This window comes from Schistocerca serialis, chromosome 1 (genome assembly GCF_023864345.2).
Source record: "Schistocerca serialis cubense isolate TAMUIC-IGC-003099 chromosome 1, iqSchSeri2.2, whole genome shotgun sequence".
Lineage (NCBI taxonomy): Eukaryota > Metazoa > Arthropoda > Insecta > Orthoptera > Acrididae > Schistocerca > Schistocerca serialis.
In genome coordinates, this window is record NC_064638.1 from 263,082,917 (window position 1) to 263,095,118 (window position 12,202).

At 41.1% G+C, this 12,202-nt stretch overlaps 1 protein-coding gene across 2 annotated transcripts in view; it reads right to left on the reverse strand.

Moving 5' to 3' along the window:
- LOC126467465 (probable cleavage and polyadenylation specificity factor subunit 2) overlaps positions 1 to 12,202 on the reverse strand; it is a 188,982-nt gene that overhangs the window by 84,858 nt on the left and 91,922 nt on the right. For both annotated transcript variants that reach the window (XM_050096465.1, XM_050096464.1), the window contains exon 9: positions 1,930 to 2,085. In XM_050096465.1, coding sequence (XP_049952422.1) covers positions 1,930 to 2,085 — 156 coding nt within the window. The remainder of the gene's footprint in view (positions 1 to 1,929; positions 2,086 to 12,202) is intronic.

Consider the following 12,202-nt stretch of genomic DNA (forward strand, 5'->3'; position numbering starts at 1 on the left):
TTGCGTGCTTCGGTCTTGTGCCTCCTTCACCAAGGGCACTGGGGTGTCTCTCGCACAAAATCTCTGGCGCGCTGTCATGTGTGCCCAGCATCGACTCTGAAATCGCACACATGGTCACTGCCTGTGGCCCTTGTGTGTCACAGGCCGCCACCCCAAAGTCATCTTTGTCACCGTGGCCTTCGCCTGAGAAGCCCTGGGAGCATATTCATGCTGACTTCGCGGGACCTTTTTTAGGTACTTATTGGCTTCTCGTTATTGACGCCTAATCTAACTTTCCTTTCATTGTCCATTGCATGTCGCAGCAACCACCAATGCTCTAACTCGCATTTTCTCTTTGGAAGGCCTTCCCTCTACTCTTGTTACTGATAATGGTCCGCAATTTGCCTCTTCCGATTTTGCGGATTTTTGTGCCCGTCACAGCGTTGTGCATGTCACGGCCCCTCCGTTCCATCCACAGTCAAATGGTGAGGCTGAACGACTGGTCCGCACATTTAAAGCTCAGATGAGGAAACTACTCCTGCTGGTGATGCGCTTCTCCAATTTCTGGCTTCTTACCGTTTCACCCCCATGGGCGACCACAGCCCGGCTGAGCTCTTACATGGCCGACAGCCCCGCACGCTACTTCATCTTCTGCGGCCTTCCACCTCACAGCCGCAGGTGCCTTTGCTTGGCCGGTTCACCGCCGACGACCTTTTATGGGTACGGAGATATGGCAGGTGGCCAAAATGGAGTCCTGGCCGCATCTTACTACACCGTGGCCAACGCCTGTATGAAATCCAGACGGACACGGGTGTTGCAGTGCATCATTCGGGCCAGCTTCAGCCTCTTGTGCCGGCGACGCCTGTTCCGGATGCCGCTACACCACCTTCGGCTCTACCTGACGCTCAGGATACTGGAATCTCTCATTACTCATAACGCAGTCTTCTCAACATCATATCGGTGCCAGCACAAGAACTGACGCCACCAGGAGACGTGGCCATGCAGGAACCAGATGACCATCATTGGTGCACGGGGCCCCAGCAGATTCGACCCCCACGTCTCCTGTCATCTCAACCCATTATCATCGGGGACACTTCCGTCCGTACGGGAAGCCTCCTCCTCGAGACTTTACGGCCAGTCAAAAAAACCTATGGACGTTAGCAATCTACAAGCCACCTCCATCAAGACCTGTGCAAAAAATTCAAAGGGAGGAAAAGTGTTGTGACTCGCCAATCTTTCAAAGTGCCGCCGCGCAGTTAGGTGCGTCTTCTACATGTGGCACTGTCTGCCAGCCATGCAGCAGCATCGCCACCTAAGCGGCCAGCCAGCCAGCGGCCGCTAAACTTGGACTCAGTTATGATTTGACTGTTAAAGTGTACACACGTCTTACTCTGTTTACTTGATCTGTGACTTTAATGTATTGTGTCTTCCTTGAAATATATTTGTTCAACTTGAAGTTATAACAGAAACTTCGTGAGTTGTATTGGCACAGTTACTGACTATATACTGTACAGATCAGATTTACCCCCACTGATATTTTCCTACACCAAAAGCTGAAAAATGCACCTGCTGCAAAATAGGGTCACATTAAATACGAAAGTCCCTGTTGAGATGAATGTATACTTTGCACAGTTGGAGTGATTCCAGCACTACAGTAAAGGTTTGATGAATATTAATGACTAGTCTTTGAGCTCTTGCTCTTTCTCTAGTAAAAACCATAGCTACAGCAGTGTGTGTCGGAGTGATGCCTGTGTGGTTGTGTGCGTGAATATGTTTACTTCTGCTAAATAAAGGGTAAGGGCTTGAAAGCTTGCATGAATACTGTTTTCTGTTGCATGTTTCTAAGCAACACACATCAATCAGGTAAAGATGTGTGGTTGCCTTTCTCTTATTTTAATTTGGATTATTGATGATGAATGAACTTGAATACTAAATTGTTCAAAGTTTTACCTTTTCTCTGCCCGGGCCTCCTTTGCTTCTCTTTCTTTTCTCTGCTGTTCTTCAAGTTCAGCACCTTCAAGACGCACCCTACGCCGTACTTCCAAAGTCATTGTGCGGTTCCCACCAAGTTCAATTAACTGTCGGGCTAGTGTTCCAGGTGATGTCCTACAAAACAAAAGGCATATTAAGATTGAAATAGGTTCTACTTTTCACATCTGTTCTAAAGAAACAATAATGTTTCAAATAATGATCTACTCATGCTGATAAATTTTGTATGAATTAAAACTATGAAACAGCAGATTAGCGTGGACAATGTGTGGCTTATGAAAGAAATGAATACACGTGAACCTAGGAATTTATTAAGGAAAGCACTAATAATGCAGTGACAAAATCTGCAGTCACCAAACAATAAACACAATTTAAAAAGAAGGGGGAGGGCGATGATGACTAGCTTATTAATATCAAGGACTAAACAGATGACAGTGAAGAAAGTATTTCTTTCAAACTACCAATCAGTTACTACATAGTAATAGTCAAAATGCAAATTATACTTGTAACTAAACCTCATACTTGTGATACTAATATTCCTACAGTATTGATCCTTTGACATTCAGGCAACACTCATCTTTCATATTCTTAACAGGTATTTCATCATTTAAACCATTTTAACAAACTGTGTCAACAAATATAATTTTCATCCAAACACTTTTCATGTAAGTGAAATGGCAAGTTTAAAAAAAATCTTATAAATGTACATACACTAGCTAAACAAACATTGAAACAAATCCACACACTTCACAGAAATCACCTACAGCCTCATGCATATCAATGAGCTGACTGAAATAAAATTTTGAGGTTTTGTTTTTGTTCTTGTTGTTGTTGGTAATGTTACAAGAGAAGGTTGGAAGCAAGGTACTCAGCAGCTTCCTCCCCTCTCCTATCAATTTACTACATGAATGTTAAAGAAAACATAAATGTATCTCAAATGAAGTCCAAACAGATATCAATAAACAGTGTTTGATGATTAAGCTGAACTAGGAATTATTATGAAGTCAAAACTTGAAATTATTTTTGTGTATAAGAACTGTACATTCAACCTGTGCATTGCTGAAATTACTCAAGATTTGTTTAGTACAGTCAAAGTTAACCCTTTCAGGGGGAATGGGAAAACATCTTCCCACATACTTTAATGTCCTCCAGCGGCCAAAGGACTTGACATTCCCACATGTAGCTAGTGCTGCCACCTATAGACTAGAATCAGAAACACATGAAAATTCCCGCTGCTGCCAGCAGTCACTCTGGCAACAATTGATGAAGTATTATATGTCTGTTGTGCTCAATCTGGTGGCAAGTAGACATAGTTTTGATGTAATTTCGTGATTTTGTTTGTATCTCTGCATACAATGGCATTTGTAGCTCCATGGTACTTATTCAAAATTTTATGCAATTTTCTTTGTGTTACTGCATGAAAGAAAGTTTCTAGTCGATTCTAAAGCACCAAAAATATGTTGTTAACATGTGGGAATATTTTCTCCCACGGCCCATGTTGGCCATATGTCTGGCACTATTTCAAACTTTTAGTGTAGACAATAGGCCTGTTTCCTGTTGTGCTATTAGGCGTATTCACTAAGCTTAGGTATTTCTCATTGCAGAATTACTTTACCAGAGAGGAAGACATGCTAGAATATCTCTTCTCACTTCCTGAGAATGCGTCAGTTTTCGGCATTGAATCAGACAATTTTTCAACTGACGAGGAAAGTAATATGAGGGCTATCCACAAAGTACATTACGTTTTGGAATTAAAAATAAATAAAGTATTGGAATTTTTTTTTAATATATACAGATGAAAGCCACACTTAAATATTACTTTTCTACATAGTTGCCATTTAAATTAAGGCACTTATTGTAGCGATGGACGAGCTTGGAAATTCCTTCGTCGTAAAATTCGGCCGCCTGCGCCTTCAACCACATGGTTACCTCTTTTGGAACAGAAAAGGCGTGATTTTTGTGGATTTCCTGGAAAGAAGCACTACAATAAACTCTCAAAGGTATTGCCAAACTCTGCACAACCTCAGAAGAGCAATACAAAACAAGTGCAGGGGAAAGTTGGGCTCAAAGATCTTGCTGATTCACGACAACGCCCTGGCCCACACGGCAAATTCCACTCGTGAAGTTCTCGAATCTTTTAAGTGGGAGTTGTTTCCTCATCCGCCGTACAGTCCCGACCTGGCACCGAGCGACTTCCACTTATTCCCAGCAATGAAGAAGTGGTTGGCTACGCAGCGTTTTGATGACGACGCACAGCTTCAAGAAGAGGTAACAATGTGGTTGAAGGCGCAGGCGGCCGAATTTTACGGCGAAGGAATTTACAAGCTCGTCCATCGCTACGATAAGTGCCTTAATTTAAATGGCAACTATGTAGAAAAGTAGTATTTAAGTGTGGCTTTCATCTGTATATAATAAAAAAAATTCCTATACTTTATTTATTTTTAATTCCAAAACGTAATGTACTTTGTGGATAGCCCTCGTATACTGGGCATTCACCTACAATCTCCTGCTAATTTACAATAACAAATGCCTTCAGTAGGAAAGAATGTTCCAGTCCATCATGGAGTGTGTTCAGTCTCTGCAGGTGTCCCATAGAGTAAAAAAAATTCCAGTTTTCAGTGATGGTGATGAGAATGCTGAAACTGCTTGGGATAAAACACTGCCTCAGTTTTTAGACATAGACTCTGTTAGAGAAAGCTTAGCATTGCCAAAGAAAGCATTCTTTAAAATGAATCGTCAATATGAGTACTTTCTTGAGATCTTCAATGAAAATACCATTTAGAATATTGAACAAACAAACTTGTATGCACCCCAAGAGCGACACAATTTTCGACTGAGCTTTGAAACATCTGTAAGAAGAAAGAACTGGGTGGACTTGACAGACTCTGAGATAAAAGCATTTATTGGGTTGCTTATCATTATGGGCATCCACAAATTGCCACAGTAATAAAATTACTGGAGTTCAGATAACCCTTCTGCATGTTGGATCAGAGTCAAAAATGATGACTCTAAAATGATTCAATTTTTTTTTAAAAAAGCCTTCACCTGAATGATAATTCGAAGGCAGTGGGGAAGGGTGCTCATGGATATGATAAACTATATAGAGTCAGGCCCTGACTGACGCCCTAAATGCTAATTTCTTAGAGGCAGATTATCCGTGGATGAAGCTATGATACCTTTCAACAGAAGATCAAGCATAAAACAATATATGCCCATGAAGCCTATAAAAAGGGGGCACAGGGTCTGGTGCCTGACTGATGCTACGACAGGCTATCTACTGAAGTTCCAGATCTATTATGGAAAAGTGGAAGACAATACTGCCAATATTCCCCTTGGTGAAAGGGTTGCTCTGGAATTGCGTTCATCTTTGAAAAACAGTAAATGTATTGTTGCATTTGACAACTATTTCACTTTGTACGCCCTAATGAAAACAGTTCTGGATAATGGAATATATTCTGTAGGTACTGTCAGTCAAAGGTGAGTTAAAGGTACAGATAAAAGATTCAATCGTTGCGATAAAGTGACAAGACACAAGGACAATAACAGTTTTGTCTACAGCAACATCTCCCAAGGATGTAACATTGGTTTCCAGAAAAGGAAGAGACGGTTCCATATGTAGAATTGCTTGCCCAAGTCCGTAAGTTTGTGCAACTGTGTAATGGGCAATGTGGATCTCTTCGACCAGAAGCGAGAACGACATGAAGTTGGACGGCGATCGCTAAAATGGTGACACAGAATTTTTTATTTTCTGGTTGATGCTGCCATTGTGAGTGCATTTATAATGCACGCAGCAGTCACAGGAAATGGAGAGCAGCTAACATTCTGTTTACAGTTAGCAAGAGAATTACTGTCAGGATTCTCATCAACGGAACGACATGGACCTCCATCTGTATTCATTTCAAAGAAAACAGACAACATTGGTGTTCCTGAAGAACTCAGACTTTCAAATGTGGGTGAACATCTGCCAAAGAAAATTGTGAAGTATACTAGTTCTCATATGTGCAGTACAAGAAAAGAAGAAAAAAGAATGAGAATAATATGCTCAAATTGCAATGTTGCTTTGTGAGTAGATCCAAGTTTCAGACTGTTCCATAACATCCAATAACTGAATTTTTGTTAATATTTTGTGAGTACAGGATAATCTAGCAATGATGTATATTTTTTATTTTGTTTTACAGTGTCAATATACACAATAAAAAATTCCTGAAAATTTAATAGTATCATTTCACGGACCATGGGAAGCCAGAAAAATGTGCCCATGAAAGGCTTAAAAGTATGTTGATTGTGTATTCCTCTGATATTCATTAATATTTTAACATCTCCAAAGTTGTGACGCTAAATTTTGGTTGTCTTTATAGTGGAATTATTTTACGTTACCATTAGCATGCATACAATACGCTGCAAGTATGTTATGTTTGTTAGCCTGCTATGATACATTTATTTGTAATGTTGCTGTCTGGCACAAGCCATTGCAGTCATGAGCAAACTGATTGCAGCAAGCAGCTGCCACAGCTTTTTGCCATCAAGGCCAATTTCAGTACACTGGTACAGACACCTTGTTGGCAACCAGCAGTGTTACTGAAATCCAGGAAGCACGTGCTGCACTATGACAGGGGAACTATGTGACACCTGCATGTCAATACAGATTGGCATGGGTGCATGAAAATACTGGTCACTCTGCTAGCAAATGCCATCGAGTCGGTGACCATTGTGATGCAAGTTACTGTCGTGTGACCTGGAGAAGCATCATCACTTTAATACCCTCTGCTGATGCAATCATCAATGGCCATCATCATACAGGTCCTGCACCAGCTCCAATAGGCCAAGTGTCCCTGGGATCCTTCTAGGCAATGATCCACTTAGCATCTAGTGTCGCCAGTTGCCACCAGCCAAACATCAAAGGCTGGCGGTCACTACTTTTGTCACTAGCCACTGCTGGGGTAAGCCCTCAGCACATCCTGTTCAAGGCGTAACCATGACATTCTGTATTGGTAGCAACCGGTGAAGCTCTGAATCCCAGCTAGGAATGCTTCTCTCATGGGCAGCTCACTTGCAGGCTGCACTGAGCCACGATGGCTGCTGGTGAGGGTATGACAACACACTGCCACCGAGGACTGTGGGTGTGAACCCTGTCCCCTTCCTGTTTGCTGAATGTGGGCAATGAAGCACTGCTGTATGCTTTACATGAGAAATAAATCAACTAGTTCCAACCTGAGAAAAGATGGATTTGCTCCTGCTTCCCACTAGTGAATCCAGTTAGTTAAGGGGGATGGCACAGCCACCCTGCAAGTCTATTCCTGATCTCCCACACTCCAATAGAGTAGACACTATCCAGCAATGTTGACATGTTTACATTTGGAGTCAGAAATGCTGGTGGGGGTCTACATTTGATATTTGGCATTGACAACATCAGAACAACAACGGCAGGTCCAGCAGCAGCAGTTCAAGGGCAGTATGCTGCAGAAGAGTGCAAGAGTTGATTATACACATTGAATGGGCTTATATGGTCATTTCTTTTCTCTCTTCCCTTCTTTCACTGGTGGTATTCTATGTGTAGCTGTTTTCATTTTGGCTTCTGGTGCTGATGTTGAAATACATGGTACTGAGTATTGAGGTTGAGGTTTCTGCCCAGGAGGCAATACAGCACTTACTCAGTCAAGCAGCTCAAAAGCAAATAGACAATTTAGAATTACTTACAGAACAAAACAGGTTACCAGAGGAGGGAAGGAAACAGTCCCCTCCTAGAGGACCTCTAATCCTTCCTTGACAGAAGTAGGATTACTTCGGTTACTTCCTTTTCTGGCAAAGCAGGGAAGGATGTGTTAGCCTTCTGTGGATAACCTGATCATGGTCGAAAGAGTGTGACACTTTTCAATCCTGACTACACCCCCAAGTGGTGTACAAACTGGCATTAGAGTCGAGACAGCGAATTCACCTGTTTTCAGCTTTGAGATTATGCATATAAATTACTATGTCATGAGCAGATGTGTGAAACCATCGTGGCTGGCTATCTGGCTCTGTGTTGTGACACAGGAAACGAATGCTTAGTGCAGTCATTCCAAGCTGTCCGTTGCATTCTACCCCGAACCATTGCTGCTACTGCAAATGCATGACCTCAACCACCACATTTGCACAACACCATGCCATGGGTACAATGATGCAGCACCATCCTTAAGCTGGGCAATGCTGCCACACCATTCGCCCATCAACAAATGTAAGTTCTGAGCTTCGTTTTTAAGGAGAAGACACTGCCAGGGCCAATGCTACAAGAAACGCTGCTGAGAGCTTTTGTCACAGAGACTTTTTGTTTGTTTGAAGCTTGTAGTTTAAAGGGATGCCCACAATCACGTCACAGAGACATGTTGGGTGCAGAACTGCAAGATAGGATGGTGTAACTCCAGGTGTAGAATGACTATCTACAAAAGCAACTTAATGGGGCATTAGTAAATGCACTGCCACAAAACAGCACTGTGCCCTCAGCTAGAATCATTTCCCTATTTCTGGGGGTCCCAGAGGTGGTTCCCTCCCAACTTATAATTAATGTTGCAATGGGTTTGTTGGTTCCCACCTTTATAAGTAAACCATGTAAAATTGTCCACAGTTTCATACAAATTTTAGCAGTTGTAGGGGAACTGTCTACATGGGATGATGACGTGTTGGGAGAAGTCACCAAACTGACACTGCAAGGAGAGGCTCATGCTTATGTAAATTCATGGAATTTACATATGACTAAGGAACACCAAAGCATTTGATGGCCTTGCAAGAGGGATAGTAGATAGATAAGGAGATAAGCATAGTGTTAGCTACTATAGAGACAAACTTTCCATCCTATACAAAAATTACAGAGATGATTTAGAATGCTTTGCAGATTAAATACAAGCAGTGTCATGTCATACATATGTACTAGGAGAATATAGTGAAAGGAATGATATACTACTCAGCAAAGCAGAAGCTCACAGTATAGATGTATTCATTCACGGGATTGATCCACAGGTAAGAGCTGAGGTGACTTGCGTTTTGCCGAATACAGTAAGCAAGCTGATATAACTCACATTTCCACACCAGGGGGCCCAGCAATTTGCCCAGTCTTCCACCAGGATAAACATGCATTCATTGCTACAGTGTGCTGCACTCTTTGCAAACACCCAGATCACACAGCACCTAAGTGATTGGCATCAACAGGTGTCTACTGTAAAAAGATCAAACGCGAGGAAGCAAAGTGTCTGCCTCTACGACACTGCTCAGCTAACCAAATATGGTACCGAGATGCTAGAAGAAATGACAATATGGGAAATCCAAGTGGGGACAGTTCTGCCACTGCTACTTGCTCCCTTGCACAAAGCAAATCCAGTAAGAGAGGCAGGACTTTCTCAGACGGCAAACATAATTTTCCAAGGTAAAAATCAATGGCAGGCAGTCTACCTTTATCATTAATACAGGTGCACAACTAACTGTTTTGTTCGTTAAACCTTCTCACAGCCGACAAATAAATCTGGTGCATTGTAGACGGAGTGGGTTGGAAAGAAAGGTAATTTACCCCAAAGATTTGCAAAATTTGTTACTGGAAGTAGGTGGAGGTATCATTTCACATTCGAAGTGATTTGGAAAGATGACTATGTTTTTAATGCCATTTCAAGCAATGATTTCCTCCAAATTAGTAGAAACATCCACAATTATGACAATGTTCCCATTATGAGGATACAAGGGAATCCGCAATGAAGGTCACATTCCAACAACCACACCATAGCACTGAAATACCCAAAGCTGAGAAAATATCGAATGGTACAGAGAAAATCATCTGGATAGAGGTAAACAAAGATTTTTTTAAGAGGAGATATTTTCTTCTACATTTACATCTATATGCTGCCAACCAATCTTGATGTGCACGGCAGTGGGTAGTCCCATTTTACCAGTAATTAGGGCTTCTTCCCATGCCATTTATGCATGGATCACAGGACGAATGATTGTCTGAATGCCTCTGTGCGTGCTGTAATTATTCTAATCTTGTCCTCAATGAGTCACCGTTGGAATCAGCCAACTCATACTAGTACAAAATGGGTTTTGTAGATTCCTAGAGTAATCATTTAAAGCCGGTTCTTGAAACTTCATTAATAGACTTCCTCGGGATATTTTACATACATCTACAAGTCTGTCAGTTCAGTTTCTTCGGCATCACTGTAACTCTCTCCCATGGATCAAATAAACTTGTGACCATCTGTGCTGTCCTTCTCTGCATGCATGCAACATTCCTTATTAGTCTACTAGGTATGGATCCCACACACTTGAGCAATATCCTTGAATGGGTTGCACGAGTGATTTGTAAGCAGTTTCCTTTGTAGTCTGATTGCACTATCTAGTATTCTACCAATAAACTGAAGTCTACCATCTGCTCTACCCATGACTGAGTCTATGTGATCATTCCCAGATTTTGCTGTACTACACCATAACATTCAGTCACACACAAATAAAATTTCCATGTTGGAAGCACTAATCCAGTATGCACTAAATATAGACATAATTTGCATTACTGAACATTGGCCATGAAATGACAAAGTAAAATTAACCTCAATCTCAGGATATAGATTAGCAAGTCATTTTTGCCGAGAGTTTTCCAAACATGGTGGCTCTGATGTCTTTGTGAAAGAACAAATGAAGTTCTGTGAAGCCAGTAAAAGTTATATTGACTCAACTGAAAAAGACTGAACTTTCCATTACTAAACTGCCAGAGTATAATTTCATAGTCATTGACATATATAGAGCACCAAGTGAAACCTGCCAGTCTTCATGAATAAACTAGAGGTTCTGCTGAACAGGATCAGTACACTAAATATGAAGATAGTGCTTTGTGGGAGTTTCAATATTGGTTTTTCAAAAGACAGCAGCACCTGAGATGCTTTGATAAATATGACCAACACATTCAATATGATCTCCACAATACACTGCCCAACAACATTAACAATTTCATTAACAATTTCATTATTGACAAAATATTTATCTCGGAAACAAATTACAGATTCACAAGCAGAGTACTGAGCATAGGTTATAGTGACCATGAGGCACAGCTGCTGTGTAGAGAAATGCCAACAAGAAGCAGCAGTTCTGAAAAAGTACCGTATTTACTCGAATCTAAGCTGCACTCGAATCTAAGCCGCACCTGAAAAATGAGACTCTAAATCAAGGGAAAAAAAAATGTCCCGAATCTAAGCCGCACCTGAAATTTGAGACTCGAAATTCAAGGGGAGAGAAAAGTTTTAGGCTGCACCTCCAAATCGAAACACAGTTGGTCCATTGTAATATGAGACACAATTTAGGTCGAATGAATGACGATACAGCTACAGTAGTTCGGTTCGAGTCGTAAGCTTAGCAGTTAAGCTTTACCAGGTAGCCATTGCTGTGCGTCAGGAGCTCCGTCCATATTTATATGGGTACCCTTCCTTTTTCACGTGCTTCGTCTGGTTTGAATTGATTGCTTATTTTTCTTTGATCTGATAAGTGCCGTTCTCTTTATTACAGGTGTTTATGTCACTCTAAGCTGAAAATTCGTTACTGTACTGTGTCATGCACTGTTTGTCGAATTCTGATAATCAATGTTTATGGCCTGTCACTGCTCGCGGCATGGCTTGCTTTTGTGCACGCTACCGCCGCTTACAGTTAAAAAAAAAAAAAAATAGACTGTGTTTGATAGAAGATGTTCTGAATGAGAGTTTAGCGAAAGTTTTTCTCCGTAAGAAAATCTTTGCGCCTCTTTAGTACATTACATTCTGCACAGAAATTAGTCATCTTAGATTTAAATAACTAGTCAATTGCCGTGCTTCATTTCTGACTGTATCACTATTAGGCATAAGAATAAAACGAATATAAACATGACATGATATGTATATTCTTCCGCGTTTGCTATTGTCTCACTCGTTTCGTAGTTTATTAGGCAGACAGGATTTAAATGAAATAGCAGAAAAAATGAAAGAATACATGGCAAAATGTTTATATTCGTATTATTCTTATGGTGAAGAGAATACTGCATGTGACCCACAATTCATAAAAGTTACTATTAGCAACCATCTCTTCTCACAGGTAGTAAAAAATTCAGAATGTACAGTTGGCCATATTGACAAACATCCCAAACACTCTTGCCAGTCGGATTTTCGTACTACATTGAAATGCTGCTACATTCGAAGGTGAACAATACAGAATTTGTATTTACTTCGTTGGATAATGTATGAAAATGCAGTGGTTG